Source organism: Strix aluco, chromosome 5 (assembly GCF_031877795.1).
Source record: "Strix aluco isolate bStrAlu1 chromosome 5, bStrAlu1.hap1, whole genome shotgun sequence".
NCBI lineage: Eukaryota > Metazoa > Chordata > Aves > Strigiformes > Strigidae > Strix > Strix aluco.
In genome coordinates, this window is record NC_133935.1 from 3,186,558 (window position 1) to 3,213,691 (window position 27,134).

The 27,134-nt window shown below is 39.9% G+C and overlaps 1 protein-coding gene and 1 long non-coding RNA gene across 3 annotated transcripts in view; one reads left to right on the top strand and one right to left on the bottom strand.

Annotated features, from left to right (window-relative positions):
• The first annotated feature begins 11,007 nt into the window (after window positions 1-11,007).
• The window catches only part of LOC141923921 (uncharacterized), a 127,172-nt gene continuing 111,045 nt past the window's right edge, over window positions 11,008-27,134 (top strand). Inside the window, exons 1-3 of one of the 2 annotated variants that reach the window (XM_074825632.1) lie at window positions 11,008-11,557; window positions 13,929-13,963; window positions 15,598-15,745. In XM_074825632.1, the coding sequence (XP_074681733.1) occupies window positions 11,551-11,557; window positions 13,929-13,963; window positions 15,598-15,745 (190 nt within the window). In that variant the 5' untranslated portion in view covers window positions 11,008-11,550. The remainder of the gene's footprint in view (window positions 11,558-13,928; window positions 13,964-15,597; window positions 15,746-27,134) is intronic. The other variant, XM_074825631.1, reaches the window with a different exon arrangement.
• LOC141923922 (uncharacterized) lies at window positions 20,141-22,907 on the bottom strand. The gene is made up of 2 exons (XR_012623428.1): window positions 22,020-22,907; window positions 20,141-20,791 (listed from the first exon to the last, which is right to left on the bottom strand). It is a non-coding gene; the product is annotated as an uncharacterized LOC141923922 (long non-coding RNA).

Consider the following 27,134-nt stretch of genomic DNA (forward strand, 5'->3'; position numbering starts at 1 on the left):
ATCCCGGGACCCGGCGTGAACTGCAACACATCCCCAAACCACTGTTCTTCCTCCCAAACTTTCCCTGCATTATATTTTTCATCATTAATATCTAATTAATCTTGTCAATATTCCAAAGCATACCCTACCACAGCAGTGCCCTAATATTAAGGGATCTGAAGTACTCCTGTAGTGCTAATTAGTATGAACAGTAAATTCTGGAGAACAGGTAACATATAATTAATGCCAACTAAACTCATTTTTTAAAAAAAAAAAGTAGAAGTTGAAAAGCTCTCTAATGTACTGCATGTTGCAGCCCTCTCTTTCATACCTTGACCACTATCTTTGGCAGGTTTTTGTTTATAAATAGTGACACAATCTGAAAACTTTTAGCCCACAGTTGGTACACGCAGCCATTTTTTCATTAAACAGTTCCCTTTCCTTTGCACAAAGTCTGTGTAAGCGTTCAAATATTTACCACAGAGCTTGAATCTAGGTATTATGCCAGAGATGACTTAGAAACAAGTATGAGCTTGCATTCCTGAACCACATGCTCTGCTCTTCCACACCAGATGACTAAACCGAATGCCATCTCGAGCCCAGACAGTGTCTTTCTCCAGCCAGGTAACCAAACTCCATCAAACCTCCCTCACAGTAATATTTGCCTCCAGCCTTGTCCATGCACAGCCTGGCTGCCAGGCTGATGTGAAACAGTCTTACTCGAGTTGAGTTACAGGTGTTCACACCAGCCAAGCGAGGGGTCTCCTCTGAAGTCTGGAAAGAGAAGAGTGGGGAAGCTGTTTTCTGTAGTTTGCTTCATACAGACGTGGGTTCTGCTTTGTCATTTTAGTAGCCTTGCTCTTGGCAGCTGAACAAGTGTTTCACTGTGTGAAATCCTGAGTCCTTTCAAGTCCTAAGGGGTAAGGCCATTAACCGGAGAGGAGAATCAGACCTGTAGTCCTGTGGCAGTTACACACTGACCTACGTTTGCTTTGCATCCCGTTCGCAACCTTCGCTATTCTTCGGAGCCTCAGCGGACGAACGGTCTGCGCGGTGTCCTCTAAGGTTAGCTACTTCTGGCTGAGGGTTTGGGCTGTTTTGGCAGGAGGCCTCCTCCCGGAGAGCTCGGTGCCAGCACCTCTCTCTCCTCTCTGCTGGGAAGCCCGAGCTTTCACACCCCCGCTCTCTGGCGCTGGAGTGCCGTGGCGGAGGGAAAGCAGCGATTTCTCAAATGCTGCTGGAACCATTTAGCTCACTTCAGGTGAAAGAAAACATCTTAAACAACATCCATACACCATGCGGTAGCTAGTACCAGGGAGAGAGAGAATCCCAGTGAGGCTTACGCTAGAAGAGGAAGCTGTATGAAACTGCCATGTGAGTCATGCACTCATCATCTGCATGAGGGTTTTTCATGCATTTTACTGGGGAGGGTGCTGGGGGGGGCAGGGGGGGATGGAAAATGTTTTAGAGACTTTTTAATTTTAAATTTCTTTATGCCTGTTTTTTCTCCACGTATAACTTTCCACCTTTTTGTAATAAAGCGTACATGAAGAGCAGATCAGATGAAAAAGTGATTACACCCTGTTGTAATGTTGCAAATATGCTTATTCAGCTAAACATGTTTTGAAATACTGGCAAAAAAGCAGCCTGCTAAGTTCAGGCTGGAAGCAGTTTACATAGTTTCTGAGACTGTTTCCTCAACTGTTCAATGTATCAAGAACTCCTAGTGCTGCAGCAACTAGTATTTTGCTGCCTCTGAAATATATCTCAAGAACAAAAGCTATTGTTTAAAAGCAACGTGAACTTGCTCCCCATCTACACATATAAAGAATAACTGAGCAATAACTGGATTATTTTTTGCAAACAAACCTCACACGTGAATTTTTTTTAATCTGAAATCTGTCTATTTAAAAAATGCTGAACTCAATATGGTGAGTGTGAGAACACAAAATACAAGCACCAGACTAAAGTATCTTGTTCTTTTTTTTATTTTCTGCAGTTACCAATGTAAGAAAACATACTTTAAGGGTTCTCTTTTAGACATTTTTATTGCAGAAGAGGCATGTTGAGATTTTCCATTAGAAAATAATCATGCACTAAATCAGCCAGAATTTTTGGGGAAAAATTCAGAGTAAACTATTACAAATATTTTTAAAAAGGAAAATTTTAATTTAGTCAGTAAGGTGCTGAAGTTAGAGAGGGTTTTTTTAATTAATACTTAATTGTTTGTAGATGCTGTTACCTACTCTGAACTGTGGAGGAATACCCTTAAAGTGTTATTCCTTCAACTAAAAATTGAGACTGCATATTACAAATATGTAAGATTGCTCTGTTCCTTATTCTGTAAAAAGGGCCATTGCCCTAAAGGCTTGAGAATCAAACTCTTTGTCTTTGCTCAGCACTCAACACAGTTGGGCCCAAAGTTATAGTCCCTGTACACTACTGCAATAGAAATGTTCAGTAATTCTGATAACTTCAAAGTGCACAGTATATCAGTTTCCTTTAAATGACAAGGGAAATAACTTCTTAAGAGTTTTTAACTGGAGAGTGATGTTGTATCTTAAGTGAACAGAAAGTACTGGATAGAAAAGCTTCAACTTACCGCCCTGGTCTTTCCCAAATAATTGCAATTTTCCGTTCATTTTCTGCTAATTGCATGTGCAGACAGATTCAGGCAAAACATCTGTGGTGGCTCTAAATAGGAGAATTTCCTACAAAGCAGTCAAGTTCCAGATGAGTTTTGTCCTGTTTTAAGCTCCCTTCCACTCTGGGATTTGAATCCCTGTTAGCATCTTTCTACAGAAACAACACACCATTTCATAGGTTCTGCCCATCATACAAATGACACATGAATATATGAAAGCTATGAAGCTTTCTGCTATGAAGTACAAGCTGAACACAGATCAGTGTGTCTTCTATTATTTTTGCTCAGTGAAGAAAAAAATCCCACATATTTTGTAGCTTTCAATCGTGGTGATATAAAATCTAAATGTGGATAAGACCTTTTTTGGGTTATGCTGTGCTGTGGTTGGTATGTTCCCTCAAACTGCACCGTGAAAGATCTGTAATTCTCACTAATCTTCATTCAATGAGATTTCATCATAGAAAATTCTAAGTAGGTTTAGGTAGGATGGCAGTTTTTGGATTAAAGATAATACATCTTAAAATAGCGAGGCAGAAATATAAAAGCAAATCCAGAAAAGCCAATAAGGCATGAATCATTCAATAAAATAAGATCTAATGGTAGAAGTGTATTACAGCAGAGTTAAAGTAATCTTTGATGTATTTTTTTTTCATCACCTGTTAAGTTTTGTATATAAATTCAGTAAGTTGCAGTGCCTGGAAACAGATTTTGATTTGCTAGATTGATATCTGCATGTAAGAGCTTTAGTCACGAGTATATTTAGATTGGGAGCAGACCAATACAGATTTATTTTACAACACACACAATACTAGGAGTCCCATACAAGCTTGTGCATGAATTTCTGACAGATGTATCTGTATAAAAACAAGCAGGCAGAATGTGCTTGGCCACTTTTTCAAATGTCAGAATAACCTTAAAAATGCAATTGAATTAACACTGATTTCACTACTCCATTGTTCATTATTTATTCTGTTTTAAAATAATTCAAGAATTAATCTATTTAGACTGAAAAAAAATGTGGAAGGTATCTTTTAGTGTCAGCATGCATAGTTATGTGGAAGAACTAATGACATATGACAAAATGCATAAACATTGCTTGTCAAGCAGTCCTATGCTAGAAGTAAATTCATAAACAAAAAGCCATGTTTCAGTAATAATGAATGTTGTGAGAAAAATAAACAAGAGCTTGGAAATAAGTTAACACTTAGCTAGATCAGTTTAAATTTCTGGTTGGCTGATTTTGACTTTTTAAATTAATTGAACAGAGAACTGTTTGGGGTTTTTTTTCCACTTCTTCCACTGTTTTTCTTCTTAGGTATCAGCCTTTCTTCCCAGGAGTGTGTGTTCTATTCCAGAATATGCGAATGCTGCTCTTAGATGGTTTAGATAAGAATAATATGACTTTTATTCAGAGTATAAACCACAGTTGACTGTTTGGGAACCACATTAAGAAGGAAGCTCCAGTACTTTCTCATCCCCTACACACTTGTTTTCCACTTGCCGTTTCACCATTCAAAATTAACAGTGTGCATTGTAAACACAGCAACTTTAACTCTTGGTTTTCCTGCTTTTTCTTCATTAGATCACTTACCAGATTAATTTTTCCCTACTTATGACAGAGTGCAGGGAGGTGAGTTGTACCTTTTCTAAAGAAGCAGTTTTTTAAAAATGAAAAAGTTTTATCAGAAGTAACCTAACATTCTGTAAAAAATGAAAAAGTGACTTTCACATTCAGGTGAAAATGTTCACACACTAGCCAACAATTTGAGTTGGATTGGGACATTTCTTCCACGTAGATCATCTAGGATTCCAGAATGTGATTTTAGCATAGTTTTTTATGAGTGTATTTCTTGAGAAGTTGTGTAGGAGTCCTGAGATGAGGCAAGAATGAAAAAAATATTTTATAGGGAAAAACTTGAATTTTCATTTCTCCAGATCAGAAGAGTGCCTTCAAAATCATGCTTTACAAATTCTGTTTGGACTATTTGAACTGTTTCTCTCCTGGAATCATTTTTTCAGCCTCGTCAAGCTTGCCCTGAGCAAGGTTGGTTTCAGATTAAAGCACTGTACCCAGACATCACTATTCCATTGAGAAGATGGTGGTCCTTGTATTGGAAACCATGTTATCAACATTTTGCCCATTATCATCATAGTTTGAGAATAATTTATGTCTAGCATATCTTCAGGCAACTGTTTGCTGCTTCACTAAAGCATACTGCATCTCCTGTTGGAAGCTGTCATCTGTCCACACTTTAGTTCAAGATCTTTGCTGTTTGCATCATTACGCTATGATGTAGAAGCTTATTCTTCCAAAAACCCAGCCTACCTGGAAAAGATATTTATGGTTAGATCTCTTTGCACTGAATTCTTACAAATCATTCACCTTGAAAACCAATTTTCTTTTCAAATACCCTCACATTTAACTTCACAGCTCGCGTTTCCTGTGATTTTTTGATTTATCCCACGTTGAGTTTTGCTTCCATAGCTAGGTTAAAGCTGTAATGCAATTGGAGTGTCTCAAAGATGCTTGTAAAAGCTAATGTTGGCATTCATGTTAATACAGGTTTCTTTGAGTAATGATTTTCAGCTCTAGGCACTCTTCAAAACACTTAAAATATTCAAGAAACAAGGATGAAAATTCAGAAGATGCAGAACAAATTGAACAAAGTGCTACTAGAATAATAGTAATCCAAAATAAAAAACTCTGATACGGACAGACTTTCCAGGAAGAGCACTATGACCTTCCCTCTGCTGCCTTGACCACGTGTCCTCCCACCTCTGGTAGTGTAAAAGAAGTGTGCATTCTCTGTGGTCTTTCAGTCTTCCTTTGGGGAGAAATTACAAGTTGATGGCGCTTTGGCCTGGTATTTCTGATGGTTGTGTGGTAGTGTGAGCACTTGCCCTCGGTTCAGAACACCTGAGTCAGTCCATGTGGACCACTGAGCAGGCATCAGTTACAGCAACTGTGAATCACAACCCAAAATCATAACCCGAAAAAGGGAAGGCTCAGCAAGAAAATACACCTCCCCCTAAGGCATTCCTGGGTATTGCCAACTCCACAGTTCAAAACTTTGGAGTCAACTCCCCGCCCTGTCTTAATATTTACTTAAAACAAAGATATTAAAGGATAGAAAATAGTTTTAAAAACTGATTTTATTTTATGCCATCTCCCGACACTGTAGGGCTAAGAAAACAAGTTTTATTAAACTGGGATAATGGGAAATGTTACATAACCCCCTAACGCATGGTAGTACTTGCTTTAAAACTTTGCCTTGTAAAGGAGGTGTGTTTATTTGGCAGAAATACATTAGGCCAGGTATTTTACTTTTGTTTTTTATCACACTCAAATTATAAATCTGTTAATTTTGGTACCTCATATTCTCGTTTGGTTGTGAACTATGGCAAGCGTGTGCCAGTGAAATCTAGGGGAAAGGTGCTTTCAACATACAATGCCAAGACATGTGGTGCTTTATAAAGCCGAGTAACCTGAAAAGGCAGGTTCTTCATCTCCCAGTTTGGGCACCCAGAATGCATTGATACTTGTGCCAAATTCTTACTCTTTAAAATGTGGGTAGTATCTCTCCTTCAGCTCACGGGATTTTCATGAAGATAAATGAGTGGGTCTCTGAGAAGCATTCAAGGACCACAATGATAAGTACCACAGGGAAACCTTGTCATTCAGTCTCTGGTGGGTAGTTTGAGAAACATCCAGTAAATAAGACATGGGGCTGCACATTGTTCAGTGAGGAAACTACAAAATACTGAGTAGCTGCTAATATTGGCATTGTTTTGTTCTGTCCATTAAATGAACTGGGACCCAGCAGAAAAGAGGGATACAGGCCTCTGAGTGAGAACTGTTTCATCCAAGGGCTCTATACAAGAAGTGTTGCTGCACAGTAGATTTTATTCTTATTTTTTATGTTTGATTCTGCACCCTTTAATCCTGTCTGAACAAGATTAACCCTTGTTTCAATACAGTTTTAACACGTGTATGCATGTGTATGTGTGTGTGAATGCACATGCTTGTGCATGTCATTTTTTGCAAGTTAGGGGGGGTTTAAAAGCAAATTGCATAAGCAGAGATTTTATCTTGTAGCAGTCTACTAACATCCAAATGAGTCATCAGGAGGAGTGGAATATTCTGAGCCATCCCACAGTGCCCGGCTACTTGGGCCAACTGATGGCAATAAGATAATTCTCTATTTAAACCACCTCCGTAGAGGAACAACAGAGTTGTTGGTGATTCCCTCTCTTGACAGTGTCCTGGCTTCTCAGCACTGTCTCTTTTCTACCTGCTCCCGTTTGCTTCCCCAGCCAAGAAGTCCAGTTTCTCTTTGCAAATAGTTGTAGCTTCCCTGCTCAGACTAAGAGTGTACTCTCGCCTTCTGCACCCAACCGGCCTCCCTTGCTCTGCTGGGCTCTACCAGTTTACTGATGTCCTTCTCCTTTCTTTTTTTTTCCTATTCTGGTTTGATCTCTTTAGTTCTTCCATACTGAAATCAAACAACTTCCACCAGGCTGTCTGGATGCAAGCAGGAGAAATATTAAGAGCCAGAGACGCTTGTTTCGTGGCACCCAGATGGGTGCTTCTGATTAAGCCTAGTTCAGCCATTACAGGGCTGCATTACATAGTTCTGGTGTAGAGCCTGTGGTGGGTTTATTTGCCATCTCATCAACCTGGACAGCTGTGAGAAGAATCAGCATGTTTAGCAAAAGTGAGATCTTTGGGAATTTTTCCTATTAAACTTCAGCGAGTCCCTAGCAAGTGTACACAAACTGAAGTTTCCAAACGTTTACAGCCTGGCTAGAATGAAGCGGCAAAATCCACTTCCTTAACAGGCTACCTCCCGTCTTAACCTCTACTCCAAACGTGGGGATGCAGGAGCTTCTCAAATAAAAGGTTTCTGTAATTTGGCAGCATGGACCAAACAATTGATGCTTCGATAGGCTCGTTCTTGGAAAGGTCTAAGCCGTTTGGCTGCAGATTTTCAAATAAGTTATCCCTGAGGCACACACCTGGTGAGGGAAATTTTCAGCCAAACAGTTTAAGTTTGGCAAAGTTTTTAAGCAACTTTGAAAATGCCGTCTTATAATAGGAGGTATCTGGCAATCACAGCAGTTGGCAGTCGTGCTAGCCCCACCTATAATATTTTTGGATCATTTAATAATGTAGTGAAGATTTTTAAGTGAGTATTTTTTCCATTAGAATTTAGTGAGATGCAACTGTGCAGCTTCCTCATACTCCGCTGAGCTACAAAGCATAGAGAGATCACTTTAAGCAAGCATGTTGAGTTTGGAATCACCAGCCAACTCCCATAAGCTTCATAATACTGGGAGGTCTGTAACTGAATATGTGTGTAAGAAATGAGAAAAAATATACTAAAATTGTTACTGACTTTTCCGGTTTTAGCACCCTCAGTATACCTTTAATTATTTTAAAAACATATTTTCGCATGTTCTAAAAATTATTTTAGAAATGAGAAATTAAAGTCTTACTGATACGTTTCATCCGTGGGTGTTTTGACTGGTCAGTATTAGCTCTGACAGTGTCATGCTCTTTTAAACAAGAGAAAAGCAGTAAGTACACAAGAACAATGATCATAGAGAACATTTTGGCATACGCAACTTACACTTGTTTTAACAAAATATTTGGTATTTGTGACTACACTTAGCAAACCTTGTAAGAGAGAACAGCAAGCTTTTTATTCATTTTAAAGCAAGTATTAACATTTTTATAGCTAAATGATTGTATCCTCCAAGCAATTCTATAGCCTCTAAAACCAAATAAATAAATAGTTTAGGCCTGACTTCATAAGCCTTTATGGGCTAGAATTTGCTCGGTATGCTGTTTGTTTGTTTACTTTCAGATGCAAAACATTTGGGTGTAACAAGTTAGTCTTCATACTGCACGGCAGAATATACTTTATTGTGATCTGTAAAGGGGGTGAAAATTTTCTTGATGGTGGTAGCTGTAGAATGATTTTGGTAAATTGCCCTGTGGGGCTTCACATATTACATAAACAGATTACACCCAGTAGAAACTTTTACAGAATGTTGGTAGCAGGAAGGAAAACTCAACAATTTGTCATCTCTGATCAGACCACTGGTGTTTCAGCTCTCTCCCTCAGCTCTGTCATCGGAGAAGTTACGAAATGCTTTAGAGGAAGCTGAGGGACTCTGGTAGACGTGCACGTATTAATAGGTAGATGGGGGAAATGTATTTCTAATACCAAGCATCTAGTAGATGGTATTGGGGTCCTAAAACTGGGGCCCTGTAAATGAATTTGTTTCATTTTGCAGCCTTTCCTTTCTGTCCTTGCTCAGAACATTAATTAAAATGCTGAATAATCCCAACGTGATAACAGCTCATCAGGGCAAACTTGGTACCAGGTTGTGAACTGACCATACTAAGGAGATAAAGCCTAACTAGCCTCAGTCATACCTGGATAAACTCAGCTTGTTGCAGCCACCTGACAAGTCATATCCAGAATTCATACTCTGCAAAAAAAGGCTTTTAATAAGTCAAATGAGTATGTCCTTGGCTTAACAAGAAAGATAGCTTTAGTTTAGCACACGGTCCATCTATTTTGCACATCCCCCAGTCACATAAAGTGCTCATCTGCGGAAAAAAACTGTACATCTTTGCTTCTGCTGTGTAATACTAAATATTAACCGTGGAAAGTGAAGATTAAAGGAGGATAAATAACCAGACAGTTACAGATGAAATTCTGGAACAACTGGATTTAAGACAAGGGAAGGGTTGCAAAAAGAAAAGGGTTAAAAGCGCCCGCTTGGGCCGGGCAGGACAGTGAACACAAGGGCAGCCACCGCATCTCGAGAGCAGGCGGAGAGGCGAGATTATTTTTTTTCCCTCTTTTTTTTTTTTTTTTTTCCCTTTCCTTTTTTTTTTTTTTTTTTTCCATGATGACTGCAGACTGCTGAATCACACCGGTCACGTGAGCCGGGGCCGGGCCCGGCGGCTGCGTGTGCCCGCCCCGCGCCCACCCGCGCCCGCTCCGCGCCCACCCGCGCCCGCTCCGCGCCCACCCGCGCCCCCCCCCCCCCTCGGCCGCCGCTCGAAGCCAAAGAACCCGAGTAGCGGATGCCCGAGTTGACACCCCCCCCCCCCCCATCCTCACGCGTGGGGTTTCACAGCGTGAGCGTCCGCGGAGTCAATCTCGCGGGGTATTTCAGTGACTCAACTAGTCAGAAATACAGACCCTCCCCCCAAAAATGCAGCATCTGTGACAGTTAAGATCTGAAAACTCAGTACTTGGGAGAAACAGAATAATCTGAAGTTTAAGATCTCTGATAAATTATTGTTAAATATTTTGATTAGGGTATAGAGCGTATTTATTACTTGTCTTCATTGATGTTGGAGGATCTGAGATTCTGTGCGCAAGTTAATCACAGCATTTCAATGTGAAATATTTTCATAGTTTGGAGCACTCAGATGAGTTTAAATTACACATTTTACTGGATTTTAATTGCAATATTTCTTTATATAAATAACTTTGTAAATACTCTTTTAACCTCGCTGCATGAAAATACATTAATTTACAATCACGCTAAAATTTATAAGCGATTTTTTTTTTTCTTTTCCCCCAAATGAAAAGCTAATGATGAGTGGATTGCAGCAAATTCTCTTCATTAGTTCGTGGCTATTCAGAGCCTCGCAAAAGCACTCACGTGGTTGCCTAACTACACAAAAATAGCAGAATTGATATTCACTCCGAGTTGCCAGGCACCAGCCGGGGGGAGGCATCCTGCGGACCCCGACGCGCGTGGGAAAGAAGGAGTTAAAGCGGGCAGCCTGGCCAGGCAGCCCGGGCAGGCCTTGCCTCTCTCGCCTCTTTTTTTTTTTTTTTAATTTTTTTTTTTTTTTTTTTTTGCTTTCTCCTTCTTAATTAATCATACGCTGCTTCACAATTTAAATATGGAAATGGCGAGCCATTCGCAATTATTAATGAGCCTGCAGGCTGTCCTGTGGCGTTTCCAGACAAGCTGTGTCAGCCCGCGGAAAGCAGCATGGCATCTCCTTTCTGATGTGTGTGAAATTTATGTGCACAAAAGGCTCCTCCTTATCTATGCGCGAGCTAAATAAATAAATAAAGGCTTTTGTTTGCCAGGCTACTTGCACATGACTGTTTTGACTAAACCACTCCACGTTATTTGTACTTTACAGTGCCTAGAGAGAAAAAGCGAGGGGGGGGGGGGGGAAGTGTGGAGGGGGAGAGGAGGAGGAGGCGGCGGTGAGGGGCGAAGTCCTCGAGCCCGCGCTACCTGCGCCGGTGCGGTCTCCCCTCAGCCGCCGCGCCAGGCTGCTGGTGGGCCGGGGGCGGAAGGTGGGAGAGAGGGGGGGGGGGGGGGGCGTCTTTTACTGAGGAGAAAAATAAAAATCCCAATCCCCCCCCGCCACCTCTGAGGTACAGATAGCAGCGGCGAACAATAAACTTTGCCCCGGCCTGACACCCGCCTTGCGGCAGGCGGCCTGGCACGCTGCCAGCTCCTTCACCCGATAAGACGGGGCAGGAGGCGGCGCGGACAACATGGCCGATGTGCAGCCTCCGCGCCCCGGCCCGCGGCGGGACGGAGCTGACGCCTCTCCCCTTCCCTCCTCTCCTTCTCTCCTCGCCAGCACCCAGCCGGAGGGGGGGGCTCAGAGGATTCAAGCGGCAGCATCCCTCTTTATTTATTTATTTATTTATTTATACACCCCCTCCTTTTTATTTTTTTTTTTTTAAATCTTCCCTTTTTCTGCCGGTATGTCAACTACCCATCCAATGCAGTGCACGACTAGGTAAAAAGCAGTAACGGGCAACTAGTTTAATTAGTCTTTTTTTTTTTTTTTTTTTTTTTTTAGAGCCTTTATAAATGAGGAGCAGTCCAAGGTGGGAGGAGGAAGCGAGGAGCGGAAGGGACAGGGAATGAATGGTGAGGGATAACAAAGAGTCAGGTGCAGGGCTCTACGTGCGTCCTCACGGGTGCTTAAGAGAGCGATTTATTTTTTTAAACGCTCCTGTGGCAATTAAATAAGAAAACGGAAAAGCTGTGGAAGCCAAAGCCGGGTTCCTCACGGCAGCTGCAGGCTTTGAAAGGAGCGTTTGCGCTGTGTCAGGAAGAGCCCGTTCCTGTAGGGATGGAGAAGGACGTACCACCCCGGGCTGTGGGACAGCAATACGTAAAGATACGTCTGACTTTGGTTTTTTTCCCGCTCCAAAATAGTCCGCTGCTTCACAGGGTGAAGGTAAAATCCCTCTAACGCGTTTTTTGCAAGTTTGCCATGTTAGATAAGAGCGTGACTTTGATGTCTTGATGTAGTTGCAAAGCGAAACAAACCGGGGCAAGGATAGGGATTTCAGCCTCAGCGAGGCGGGGGTGGGGGGGAGGCAAGGAAAAAAAAAAAAAAAGATCAGGATATGATAAACACCACTGAAAAATGGCAGGAGAATAATGTTTACTTTTGAATATATGGCCTGCTGCCAGGTTGGCGCTGGTTTTTAGGTTAGCAGAGGTTGGAGGAAGGGCCAGACTGAGGCGTGGCTAGCTGCTGTCAAGGAAAAAAAAAAAGGGGGCTGCAAATTGCTGTTCTCAGCTTTTTTTTTTCCTCTCCTCTCCTCCCCCCCCCCCCCCCCCCCCCCCCCCGCCCTCCCCCGAAAAAAGGCAGTGCTTTCTCTTAAGGCTATTAGAAATGATGCAGAATTTTAACCATCTGCTGTACCGGGTCCTCTTTGCTGGTGCTACAAAGCTGTGTTTTTGTAAAGGGAAGAAATTACACAAGCTTTCCAAATAGAAAACTACTTTTTAAGCATTTCAATATTTCAGGAAAAAGTGTCTTTAAAGAAGGATTCTTTTTAATTGCGAATTGAGGCATGGGTATTAACAGAATTGAAACGTTTTTAGCCTATTGTGATGCGGTCTTGTGCTAAAAGGGACACAGGTGTACCGCCACAGCACAGCATACCACTGCTTTAGAAATGTAGTCTGGGCACTATCAAACTCAAGAAATGGACAGTGGAGAGAGGCTGATAATTTTTGTAGCCTTGTGATTGCTTTCCAAGGCTCGCTGTGGAAGTGCGGGAGATGCAGCTGAACGCAGCAAAGTCCTTTTCTTGCACTTGACCAGCTGCGTGTGTACGTATGGGAGTAAAATTATTTAATGAGTGGCATGGAGACTGGCACAGGGTACGGCCTCCTGAGCTGTAGTAATATGTCCAGTGCACAAAGGAAGAATATTTCTAAATAATATCCATGGGAAAAATGCTTTTGAGGTGGTGAAGCTTAAAGGAGAAAACAGAAGGAATCTTTAACGTGATATTCTCACTTCTCATAAATTCGATTAACTGTTGAAGTGCTGTGAACAGCAAACTAAGTACTTCAGGTATTCATAAATCACAATATAATGTTTGTCTGGAGAAAGAGCTAAGAAAATTGGAGTTTATTACCTCATAATTCATCGACGTATTTAAGACCATGTAGAAGTTATTGGAAAAAGAGATTGTAGTGAAGTATTTGAGGCGTGCAGTTCCTTTGAAAATGCAGTTTGGGTTTTATCTTTTAAGATCTGTCAATACTAGTTTGTTACGTAAAACCACTGGTTGTTGTTTGTAACTGGGAGAGCTGTATTTTCTTTAAATGAAACATCTACAAATGAATGTTAAGAAAGGCATTTGCTTTCTGAAGCCAGTGTAGAGGCCCAGTTAAACCTCTTTATTCAATTTTAATTTAAAAAAAGGACTATATTATAGATGTCTTGTAGACTAAATTTTCTTATTTTTAAAGCTGAATATTGGGGGCTGTATTTTGTCACCTGTTGCCTGCCACAGAAAGAAAACGGGGCGGGGGGGAAACATTTACTGATCGTGCAAGGTTTTGCACGGAACTTGCTGTTTGTCATTTCATTACCGTTCGGTAGAAAAAATAGCCTCTTTTTTCCCTCCGTTTCTAGGTGCCACATAAAATTGTACAGTATGTTTGCTTCAGATAGTGCCAGCGAAGCATAATGAGGTGTTTAGTCACAGTTTGGATGTGGTATTGGTAGAAAACAGCGCAGGAACTGTGGGCTAGATTTTCAAGGGAATAGTCCTTGTAATCCAAGGCTGCCTAAATCCCAAACTGGTGTCCAGGCAATACCGAGACACTAAATTCTCTGTTTGCTTTTTATTAGGCTGTTATCTGCTGAACACTTTCCTTTTCTTGCGAGGTCTTCAGCATGGCCGGGGATTTTGGTGGTGTGGTTTGTTGGTTTGGTTTGGTTTTTTTCTTCTGTTAACCCTTGGATTTCTGTTTGCTCCCTTTTTTGCAGAGCACCTTCGTAAATATGAACACAAACAGCCTGGAGTAAGTCTGCTTTTCTGATATGGAATACATGGATGGGAGGGCTTTGCGGGGTGAATCTTTATAGACCAGTAGAACAGTAACGTGCTAACATTTTCCCCTCCTATGTATTTGGATTTAAAAGTTAGCGTTCTGCATCAGAGCACTCCAGTATGATGAGAGGTACATGTATCACCTAATACTCTGCTGCTTAAAGAAAAAAGGCTTCTGTGTGAATAAACATGTCTACAAATACTATAGTACTGATACTATTCTGCAAGTTAATTGTAATTTACTATATGTGCAGAATACAGCATCATGCAGGCTTTGAGATTTCAAAATTGTATACTGGAAACCTATTAGGATGTAGGACAGTGTGAAACTGTGAACACAACACCTCTACTAATAGTGCAAGTGGATCACTTGTTTATAAGGGGGTATGCAATCATACATGAATAAATACGTAGTAGGTGCTGGGATTACAAAATTATTTTGGATTTGGCATTACTTAATATACTGCCTGTAATATATGTTGTCATCCCCTAACACACATCTCAGTATAACCTTAATGTTTTTATTTTAATATCAATTTGCTCCTTCAGCAAACAGAATAGCATGAAGCTGTGGATTCAGGTTACATATTTAGTTCTAAATTTCAATAAACAAGCAGTTTATTTTACTATTAATTTCATAGTCCTAATGATAGCTGAACAGTAATATCTTTGGGCAGTTGTTTGCAAAAAATTGAGCTTTAGGTTGCTGAACCCTAAATATACTGTATTTTTGCTTTGTTGTTGAATGCTGGAGCTGGTTATTGGAAAATAAGGGGGTGTGTTTTGAGATACTAGAAAAAGTTGTTTTTTATCACTTTGTATTCATAGTCAATATTCTCTGGTTAAATAGAATATGAAATGTAGTATAATTACAGTGTCATTTAAATAATGAATTAAAGCCAGCAGATGATACAATATGCAGAACAGTTTATAGCAACAATCAATTTCCATATAGTCCGATGTGCTGCAAAATTATTGATAAAATAAATTGTATGAAATATAGTGAGAGTAAGGACATGTTGGATGATACTTGCTATGCAGTATCATTATTAACTGTCCTGTAGATACCCTAATCCAAATCACCTGATAATCTGGGTGAGGTTATGAGCGATACATAAGCTGAGAAAGTTTTACTCAAATATTTTCTTTAAAAAAAATTCTATTTTTAAAATCAAGTCAGAGTTAGAGATCTGACTGAGTTTCAAGTCCATAGAACCCCACAGACTGAAGAGACAACCTCTGGAACATCTTTCTAAGCTTGCCTTGTGTTGGCATCTATTACAATTCAAAATACATAGGCTTGTCTGAAGATACTCTGAAAAGCCTCTGATTTGTGAATTTTTCCAGTACCAATGGAAAACATGTTATATTCAATTCTAAAAAGAGATAGAGGTCTTGATTCTGCCATCAACATAGAGCACTTTTTAATTATATTTCCTGTGATTTGAATAGAGTGTCAAATCAGGCCTACCAAATTTGTTTGAAATGGAACAGAAAATACAAATGTATGTGTGCAAATATATTTATTTGTTTCTAATCTGACTAATTAAATCAGCAATGTGGTATCTGGTGTCCATTAAAAATGTATTTATTTTTTTTTTTCAGGGCCTGGCTTTGAAAGTATTTCATGGTCAGTGGAAAAAAATGAGGAAGAAGAGGGTGTGGCTGCCACTTAGAGGATCTGGCCCTGCAGACGGGCACTCGCTTGTGGAGATGTGGTCCTTCATCGTGACAAAACACAGACTTCTTTCAGGTAAAACAAAAATACTTTTTAAAAATCAGAAATCAGGTAATCCTATTATTTCCTAATGCATATTTCTGAAGAGTGGTCGGTTGTCCTCACTTGAGTTCGGTAGCTTTATTCACATCTTGTTCTGCCCCAGATTTCTCAACTCCTTCACTAACCATGACAAAACCAACAAAAACTAGTTCCAACTTTACAGAGTAATAAGGAAAGTGGTTTGGTATTTCTTTTTATTCTGAATATCCAACAAGGGATTGATCCTGTAGGCTCTAGAATGTATCTGTATCCACTTCCTAGTTTTTATTTCCATGCAGTATGCTGCACCATTAGCCACTGAACTGGCACGTATACACACAGATGTTTTTGTCTATAGTTCTTTATATTATGATGGCAATTACAGAATCACAAAAGCTTGGAATGAGACTTTGAGAATATTTTCAGGTAACAGTTCTTGTGGGATGAGATTTTGACAGTATTTCCAGTAAAACTATATGTGTGTGTATATATATATTTTTTTTTTAAGATGTAGTTCATGCTCGCTACAAGGGCTGTTTCTTAATAATGCTTATTTATAATCTGAATTCTGTATAATTGATATTAAAGCTATTGTTCTGCAGTGGCATGATTTTATCACACTTTTTTTTTTTCTCCTCTGCTGCTGCAAATGTGTTTTGAAAATGCATGACTCTTACTGATACTGTGAGTGAAGATGGAGCTGAAGAAACTTCTTCAGTAGTATAACCACTCACAGGTGTGGTTTCAGAATCTGCTCCCTCATCTCCTGTCTTACATTTGAGCTCATCATCTCTTAATTATGTACCCTTGTTTTCCTTTGAAGAGCAGCAGCGTGTGGGTTGTGGTGAGGTATTATCACAGTTTGGGTGAATTGTTAGCCACAAGACTGAAGGCTAAGTGTAGCAAACCACCATACAAGTGGCAATATCCCAGGATCTGACACACATCTTGGAATCTCTTATAATTATTAAATGGTTTTTGCAAATAAAGATGTGGGGATGGGGAAAAAGATAATAAAATAAAGAAGGAAACACATTTGTATAGTAGGTTCTCGCTAATTATTTGCGGGAAGGGGAAGAGCAGGTGGCAAAGCAAACATAGATGTTTTAAAGTATTTTTGTGAAGTTTGAGTGATGCATTGATAGCATTGTATCAGGCTAAGCAGCTAGCTTAGAGGATGAATGACTTCGCTTTAGTTAAAGTGAACTTGTCTATTTTTTTTTTGCCATTGCTTTTGGCCATAGGAAACAAAAGTAGAAATTACTGCATTGGATCAGATCCACAGTCTAATTAATGCTAAGTCTACCCTGACAGTTCTTACAAAGGGTTGATTGGTAAGAGAACGGAGGGCGAAGACGACCAACATTTGATCCTTTTGGAATACCCTGTCCTTGTCAGAAAGTGGGCCAGCTAGATCCCTTGGCCAATGGCTTTATCATGGCTTTGCGCAAAGGTCTTTATGGTCTTTCCAGCAAACAATCCCATTTAACACTATATTTTTGTGGGCTATGAATAGAACCGTATTCTTTCAGAATCCCACTGATGTCCCCTAATGATGACTGCAGTGCCGATTTTCGCATGCTCAGCCTGCACTTTGTAAAAGTAATGTATTCCCACAGTTTGAATTTACTGCTTATTTCATTTAACTGAATAATCTCCCATTCAAGGCTGGAAGTAGGCGAGAAAGTCAGACTACAATTCCTGACTTTCAAAGTATGTATCTCTGTTGTGCTCCCTGTTGCTCACATGCTCGCTAACATAAATGGTTTCATCACCTCATGGTTTCGTATATGGCAGTCTTTTTGTAAGTCAAATCATTTTAGTCACCTGTCCTTGCACTCCTGTTACCTCTGTAGCTTTAATGAGGTGAGGTAAAAAGAACTGTAGATGGCATTCTCTGTGAAGGCATTTCCCTGGCAGGTATATATTAGGAGGGTAATGTTGTGCTTTCTCACGTGCATTGTAAAACTTGGCTTATTTGACATCGCTGCGTATACATGAAAGCTTTCGTCGACTTGTTATGATGGCACCCTGGTCTTTCCCCTTCGCCGAGAATGTTGCAATATGATTTCCTTAGCGATGATAAAAAAAAAAAATATTTGAAGTGTTTCAGATTCACTCGACTTCGTTAAACCCTTCAGTAACCCAAATACACTCCCCTCACTTGTCAGCTTTGCCACTCTCGTTTTACAGCTGATCTTTCCAGACTGCTAACTGAAGTTAAAAGCTGATAACCAGCATGGCCTCTGCACGCAACAACTGTTAACCTATTTCTTCTTAAAACGTCTTTCTTTTTCTTCCTACATTTTAATTTTGGCTGCTTAGCTCATTTTTAATCATGACTCCAACTTTCAGTCATGATTACTCTGTTTTCTTTATGGTCTTTATGAGTCACATTATTTGGCCTTTCAAATGGGCTTTGATAAACAGTAATTTCTTCTGCGGATGCACTCCAAGTTAAAAAAGACCTATTTTTCATTATGTTAGCAATGTTGTTTTTCTCTCCATTATGTAATCGCTGCTTAGGCATTAAAGTTATAATCTGTTAAAGTAGCCTTCCAGAAGGTCTACTAAATGCAAGAATTCATTGGCATGTAATCTGGATCATCATTTGTGGCTATTTTTAAGGAGTGCTACCCTTTCGTTCCTGATAGGAGAGAGCACGTTTTTGTTGGAAACCCTGCCTCCAACCTTGAGCAGCTTCAGAACTCCTGTGTGTGTATCTAGTCCTCAGAATGGCTTGCCTTTTCATTTATCCAGTTATTTCAGCACTTTCTGTTTTGGTATTTGCTGCTCTTTCACCCTTTACTTGCAAAAGAATTGATTAATGGGATTTGTTGTCTGGAGGGACCAGAGGAGACAATTTGATCACTTGAATATCATAGATTTTTCCACTTGTGTTAAGCCTGATAACTTCTCTTTTAAGCTAAAAGGTACCTTTGGGTCTGTCTGGATTTCTGGGCATCAGGAGATACAGGTGTATCCAGGAATATGGGGTAGGGTCAATATTGCTCCGTGCCCCAAAAAAATGGACTGTGCAAGAATTTTGTGTTGCAAAGTCATGTTTCCTCCCTTTTCCTGTTCAAGAGAAGGGACGTCTTATTCCATAGCTTTCCAGAGTGTGGTTTTTACTTCCCATCTTGGAAGGAGAGTGCTGTTGGCTGGTGTGAAAGAGAACTGGGAAATGAAAGACTAGGAGGTATAATCTTGAGCTTTCACTGGAAGTAGTGGGTATACAGCTTTGCTTTTTTTTTTTTTTAATACCCCAGACCAGGAGCCCAGCTAACAAGAAATGCTAATATGGTCATACAGGGTGAGAAAGGGCGAGTTTACCCTTTTGCATGACTGAGTATCTCAAGGTCATAATCAGCGGTTATCTTTTCTGCAGTGTTTTTCCTCCTCTTTATTCACTCCCTTTGTTTCCCAGTACTATTTCAGACTTGCCAGACAACTGTTGTGCAGTCTTCCTGCTTCTAATGTATGTCAATAAATTGTCCTTATGTCTTTGGTTCAGTCCTTATGCTCCTAATCTCCATTTTTAAATATTACTTTCTAAGTATATTCTTTGTTCTAGTTGTTTCAGTTTAGGGCTTTTGTTTTTCAGAAAAGATACCTCTTTGCCTCAATCTATTGCACAGCTTTTCTCAGTATTCAGATTGCCCTTGTCCACCTACTTCTTCTGTGTCTAGAGATTTTTGTTAACTCTTTTTTTTTTTTTTTTTTTTCCCCTGACTGATATGCTATGCCTGCATAATCTTCCATGCAGAAAAGCAGAGTGTTCCCATTGAAGTCAATGGGAAGATCTGATAAACGTAAAACGTGGCAATTTGGTACTGTATTTTAAATACCTGCTGTACGTTTTTGGTTTTCACTAGGTGCTTGTTTTGCTCTGGACACAGGCTTTTCTAAACTTGTCTGTCAAGGCTTTCTGACTCCACTGTTCTTTCTTTGACTCCTGGTATATAATAAAAAGGCCAATACTTTTAGATCAGATGTCAGAGAAGAGCAATCACTGGAAGCAATATGATTAGATTTGATTGTTCCAGGCACAGAAGTGGACAGGTGAGAAAATGCAGAAGAGAGTTATACTGAGTGCCAGTCTTTCACCCACCTGCAGTGGGAATACCGCCCATCACGGTGCAAACACATGGTTTGGAAGTTTCTTCTTTACGCTTGGCCATGTTAGAATCTGTTGTGAGCCATCTGGGCTAAACCCTGTGCTCCCCAGTGGGACGTGTATGCTGAGAAGACTTCCTCCTTTTGGTTTTCCTGATGACAGTAAGTTTCCCTCTCTTCCTACTGGGGTGAGGAAAGATCAGAAACCATAGGAACGAGGAACAGCAGTGGTGGGTGAAGAAGGAAATTATTCTTTTCACAGAGAGAACGTAATAAGGAAAACATGATGTTATTTTTATTGGATTCTTGATTTCATGTATCTGTTCAGATCCTTTTAAAAACATTTGAAATGCATGGGTTCCTGGCTATGAAGAAGACTGCAAATGGGAAGAGTGACTTCTCAAATGTCCTGAAGAGGAGTGCAAAGAATCTTCCTTCCTCGTCTTGCCTGATACTTGAGGATGCAGGGCTAGCGGGAGAGGCAGGAAGGGGCAGAGCGTACCAGTGTGAGTGCAGGCTGGGTATAACGAGACCCCAGCTTGCCACGCTTTATGCATTAATTCACGTTGCTAGAGACTAGAAAACTGCGTGTGTTCTTGTGGATTCGAAAATAGCTATTTTGCACAAAGTATCTGAGAATTGAAGGACACCCTCTCCCTCCTCCCCCCATACAATCCATGCAGTGAACTCCTGTACTGTGCTGCTCTAAGACCTCGGTTTTTGGAGTCTCCTTTCAAAGTCAGCTGGCATGGTGGGTGATCCAGGGCTGATTTCAACTGCATTTAGCCGCCGTGAGGTTTGTCTGTGGTGCTGAGCTCCCTGCGCCAAGGACTTTGATCAGCTTGGGCCCCCTGCCTGGCCTTATTCCTATTACTTTCTTCTGGAACCTCTAGCAATGTTCAGCTTCATCAGAAGTGCTTCTGCCTGAGGGTAGAGAGGGGAAAATGTCTTAGTCTAGACCACTCCCTTCCACATGCTCTTTTTCTCCCATCCTGGCTGAGTAACTGATGGTAACATCTGCATCCCGGTGAGCAATATCACCACAGATGAGGAAGCGGAGACACAAAGCAAAAGTTGGGATCATCCAGCAGGCCAGAGGATTAGAGGTGAGAATGGAAAGGAGACAATCCAGCATGCTGTCGAATTGGCCACGTTGCCTCCCGTATGTCACCAGTGCGGCATTAATTTAGCCGTTTCAAGAGATGCTTCTGTTGTTATATTTCATATTAATAATGATGTTCTCAGATACGATAGTGTATAACAGAAAGCTTAGCAGACAAAGGAGGTGCTTATTTAGCCTGATTAAGCCTAGCTATCAGCACATGTGAATTCTTACAGGCAGCTTGTTTTCACTTTATTTTCCTTGGTTTCTTTTTTGCGATGAGCCATCCTTGGAGTTTGCAATTATCTACAGCATCAGGCAACTTTTCTGCCTGTCCACATACTACAGGATATTTTAAGATTCGCATTTGTAATAGCTACAAAAGATTACACTTTTTAATAACTATTTGAAGACCCAAACAATTTAATAAATAAACTCAGAACGCTTCAAAAGGAGATATAAAAGAAAAAAAAATTGTATTGAGGTGATAGTTTTCACTTAAAATGTTTTTATAACTAAAAAAACCACTAAAAAAACCCAGCTGGCTAGCTGTGCAGAAATTAACCTGGTTTTAGAAGGAAGACCACATGAAGTTCATACATACTTCTCTGGAATTAATGTGCCATTGAGCCTTGGCAGCTTAAGGTGTCTCTATTTTGAAGGGGGGTTAGGGGGGAAGTCAGATGATTTAGTGACTGAAGAGAGTTGCCACTTGCGTGAGCTCCATCCCTAGGGATATGACCTTTTTAATCCTCTTTAGTTAATGTATTGGTGATCTTTACTTAGGCAGAGTAAACAGTGCTGTTCTGAACAAAGGGGAGGTCATGCTTCCTGCATTACACTCTGACCCTGGGGTCGCGGCCTTTGTTCACTTCTCAATGGGAATTGCTCTCAGAGGGCCACCACAAAATGGAGAACTAATTTAGGCACGTGCTGGCGGAGAATGGCAGAGTATCAGGTTTGCTTCACCCGAACCTCCGAGCGTGCAGCAGTCACAGCGAGAGTAGGAGTCAAACTATTTCAAAGAGGACGTATTAGCTCTTTACTTACCGATGGCTGTGGCGCTTAATCCCTTGTTGAACCAAATTTATTGCTTGGGTCTTCCCCCCTTGCTGCCAATAATTCAATTTCTCTGTTTTCAGCCTTTAAACTTCTTTTTTTTTTTTTTTTTCTTTTCCCTTCTCACTGGACTGTTCCAAATGAAGAAGCGTTAGACTAGTGAAAATTAGAGAATTTTTCTCTTAAAAGAGAGAAACCGCATGGCAATTGCAGCATTGAACTTGGGCCTCTGAGGTCTCAAAATAAGCATTGTTTCTCGGTCTGTAAGGAAATGTGATGCTGTGTCCCAGCAGATTGTATTCATCACCTTTTTCATAACATTTTCTTTGTGTTGCACCAAGTAAATACACGCACAGAGCCCTGTGAAGCCGAGCATAGTAAGCATGGGGTACTAAGCCAAAGTGAACGAGGACTTCCTCATGTTTATCACTAATTATATGCAAAAATGCTGCTGATTTTCTTTTTTTTTGGCTTTTTGTGGCAGAATGCATTGTATCTCATTTTTAGTTGCTGTGACTTGGGAACATACATTAACGTGGAATCTGGGATGAATTATCTGGAAGACTCACGTATAGAAAACCATCACTTTTCAGTGAAAGATGTTTATTATTTTTCATCTATAAGCTGTTCTTTGCTGAGCAGTGAAATCTGTGAAATACAATGCTAGACTATAAAATAATTAAACTGTAAACACGTATCCTCAGTCAAAATACTGCTTTCCCACATTCCTTCCTTGTATCAAAAAAAAAAAAAAAAAAACAGCCCTTAATTGCTGATGACAGCCAAGTTGTGTAAAACACAGCAGGGTTAAAACTGAGCACAAGGGATGTGTGTGTATTGGGGGCAGCTTCGAATGTTGCCATCACAAAAATAAGTAATACTACGATAATAAGCTTTGAGGCTTCCGTGGCAGTTGACATGAATAGAATGGAGATAAAAATGTATACGACAGTAAATTTTTAGCTCTCCAACTTGGGTATTTCTGGGCTTACTGGTGGGGTTTTCTTGTGGTTTTTTTTCATGCTTTATACCACTATAAATCCCTAGAAGACTCTACTGTATTGGCATAATGGAGTGCAGGGTGGGTTCACCTGATGTTACTGCTGGTTTAGGGTACAATCCTGCACATGCTGTGCTGTTTGCAGCTGTGTTTCTCTTGACTCCTTTTGGGCTGCTTTAGGAACAAGCAGTAAGGCATCCAAGAGATGCTTCTTGGTCTGTGTCTTCTGTAGAGTAGCGGGCACCTCTCGTGTTCAGTCCACTGTTGTGGAGCAGGAGGCTTAACCACGCTGGAGGGGCTCAATCCTGCTGGGGGCCTGGGAGGAATGTGTGGGCAGGAGATCCCCGGCACTGCTGCCTTGCCCAGAGCATCCTTCTCCAGAGGCTTCTCCAAGGCGCTGGGCAGGGCTCAACAGAGAACCTGGGGTAGTGTCGCTGCCTTTGCTACACAGATTTTGCCTCTGTACCAGACTCTTCTCTTCAGAGAAGAGGGCATGCTGCTTTTTTTAATTGTTGCAGGCTTCCAAGCCTTTTTTTTTTTTTTCTCCTTCAGATTATGTGTTGTAATACGGATTTGCCCGATAGAGAATACTGTAACTCTCTTTTGTGTAAGAGCAAAATTTTCTGTTTCTTTCTCCTTCCTCATTTTAATTTGTTTTCTTTGCATTCCAGTCATTTCAAGTAAAATGTTCTGTCTTTCCTTTAGTTTTCTTGAAGTTGTATTATTTAAACAAACACAATCTACTCTTAGATATAAAAGTGCATTCTGTAATACAGCAAAATAAGCTCTTCAAACAAAAGAAGTGGCCAAGCAACCGAAACATCATGCTCTTCTAATGAAAAGTTGCATTCAAAGCTGAGCCAAACGTGAGCAGCAGAGAGTTAGTACGTGAGCAGCAAGTGACACTGACTACAGCAATACTGAAACCAACCCTTCTGTGTCCTTTATTCGTTGCTTAAAATTCCCAAAATCCACTAGCTTTAGATTTTAATGGAAGCCAGAGTGGAAAGGTGTATTTATTATACCCATTATCTAATAAAAATAGTCCTACCAGGTTAGCATAGGTATATTCCTCACTTGTTACTTAGTTATAATGAATATGCTTACTAAATGAAAATAATAAGGTCCATCCCCTCTCACCATGTGTTCTTCAGTACTAGTATTGCTTTTCTGTTATCTGCAGGATTTTAAAGACTAAAGAGAGTGTCGAGGCAATGTCAGTTGCATTTATTTTTGTGGTATTTTTTGCCTTAAAGGATGGATATGGTTGTGCTTTGTTTGGAGGTAATGAGCTGTAGGAGAATTTTAAAATGTGGATAGCTGCTTAGAGTAAAAGGAAAAAAAAATTCAGCCAATATTCAAATTTTAAAATAGTTCTTTTTCCTCAAAAAGATACTGGAACCTCACAATAACTATAGTAAGTGCCTGCTCGAAAGAAAAACTAGTTTTTCTTAGTGTGTGTTAAGTATTTCAACATGCAATGTGATAATCTAAGACATCATAGTAGAAGTCCCTCTTCTGAAAGCTTCCTACTGAGTGGAGCCTTTTGGAAATGTTTTGCTTTGAACGTTCCTGATTCAAGCCTCTCAGGATTTTTTTTTTTTCTTTTCTGTTTTACTGTTTAAAAAAGAGCTTTTTCCCTGGCAAAGTTTGGATTAATAGAACAGGCAGAGAATAGTCTATTATACTGCATGAACTTGATTCCTCAGCATTACTACTTCTGGTAGTGATTTCTCCAGTTAGTGTACCTGGTAAAGCTTAGTGGTGGTGAAGACTTTTCTCATTTCCTAGACAAAGGTGTTACTGAAATTCAAAATATGAACTTCTGTATGATTTTTATAAATTTGCTTTATCAAAATTGTTTCCAAATGTGACCCCTGCAGTGAAAACTAAGTAAGAACCATTCATATGTAACAGCCTCCTCTGTTAAGCAACTGTTGTCCACCTGTCTATTCTGCTTTTAATATTAAGCCATTTCTTATTACCCTGTTGATTTCCTCGATCCTTTGGACAATGATTTGCAATATATCAGTTTATCTAAGGAGAGAAAAAATGAAAAATTAAAAACATAGTCTTGTGTAATATGGGTTTGGTCAGGCTTCACATGTACTATGGAAATTACTGAGTCTGTTCTTTACTTTTTGAAGATAAACATTTTTCTAAACACCGGACTGCTGGATATGTATATTTAGGCCCAGTGTAACTCGGCAAAATTCATTTGAAGTAAATGCTTATTTGCCTGATTTGTCTTCTGGTGAAATATCTTCTGCCTCTTTCCATTGAATACTTGAATAAAAAGAAATATGTGCAAGTTTCAAAATGCTAAATGGATACAAGTAGCTGCATATCATACATTTTTGTGTGTGTGGTTTTAAATTAATATTAGGGTGAGCAGAAAATACAAGACAGACTTCAGTTGCACCTGTAAAAATAAAAATGCTACTTCTCTGTGAAACTGCATTGCTGTATTTTTCTGTGGTACGAGGATACCATCCTTATGTTTTCCACTGGCATTATCCACTTTGGAAAGAAAAATGCGTGACAGCCTCAAAATGGCGTTCTGTCAGGGAAGGGCAAAGATGAAAGCTGGAATAACGGAGTAGTTCCAGCACAAAATGGCCTTTTCCAATAGATTTCCAATAAATTTCTTAGACTGATTAAAGTTTTGGCCATTAGCTGGCCAGTAAAAGCTGAAAAATGATACAGTAATTCTGATATTCCTATAAAAATCTTTCCCTGTACGTGTGGGATACCCATTTTCTAGATCAGCATGTGTGTAAGTCCAGTATTAAAGCAAAACTGTGTTTTGTATGTCCCCATAATGAATCTTAAGTATCTATTTTGCTTTCCCTCTGTGTTGAAAACGCAGAGCACTGCCAGCTGAGTGCTGGAACAACATTTTGGTCTATGTGTACAGTGCTTTATTAGACAAAATCCCTGATCTTTGTGTCAGCCTCCCTGATTCTTTCAGGTCTAGTACAGGAGCGAGGTCTCACATTCAGGTAGCCACAGAGCAGTTGGCTGTACGTGTTCTCTGAATGTAGTCATGAGTTGTCACGATAATGCTGAAGGGATGAAATTACTGCTGGTGCAGTGCTGTTACGATCAACTTCTTTTGTATAGTTCTTAAACGATACTTTAGACATACTAACATTTTTTAAAATGATGTTTATTTGTATAACTAAAAAGTCCTGAACCATGTCCTTTATGATTTTCCTGTTATAATTCAAATCTAACCCTTTGTTAGCAGTCTTCAGGCTGCATTATTAAAATACTGTGACTTATATCGAGCAGTATTATGTAAACTGAATATTAATTTACAGTCTTACTCTAATAGTATTTATACTTACAGGGCTCTTGTAACATGAGACCATAAATACATACATTCACATACATCTCTCTCATATATAGGTCCACCATATTGCACACAGCACACACGTATGTGTGTGGGCACACATGTAGAAGAGATGAAGTATGTGATTTTGTTAAAAAGGCTGTTGGGGGAAGGGGGAATTGCTTAATTTTCTTACAAATAAATGACAGAAGTAATGTGGGCTTTAGATGACAACTTTGATTTTGGTATTTGGCTTCAAAAGTTTTTGAAAAGCAGATTTATTTCTAAGTGAGTCAGGGAGAGTTCTGTATTTCGAACCAAGTCTCACTGTCCTGTTGCCAAGAGGCAAAAAGTCTTTCTCTCGTCGTTTTCTCCCTGCACAATTTTCTGAAGTTACTTGTTTGCACTAGAAAAAACACTGCAATTTTCTTGAAATTTTTGGTGGACCAAGAAAAATTCATAGCATTACATTTCTGTTGATAGCATTTTCTGGAAACAGAAATTTAAGAACTGACCTTTTAACATTTCAATGCTTTTACCATCCGTCTAAAATCTCCAGTAAAATGCATTTATGCCCTAGGAAAAAATGGTTAAATTTGAAACTTAAAATTTCCATGGATTAGTCACTGATACCCCTGGGAACTTTCAGTATTCTGAAAAGGAAGTGTTTTTAAACAACTGAAAAACAGTTCACTGAGTAAGTCTGGAAGCAGCTTTTCACAATTCCCCCCCCCCCTCCTTTTTTTTTTGTGTGATGCCAGTGTTATCATTC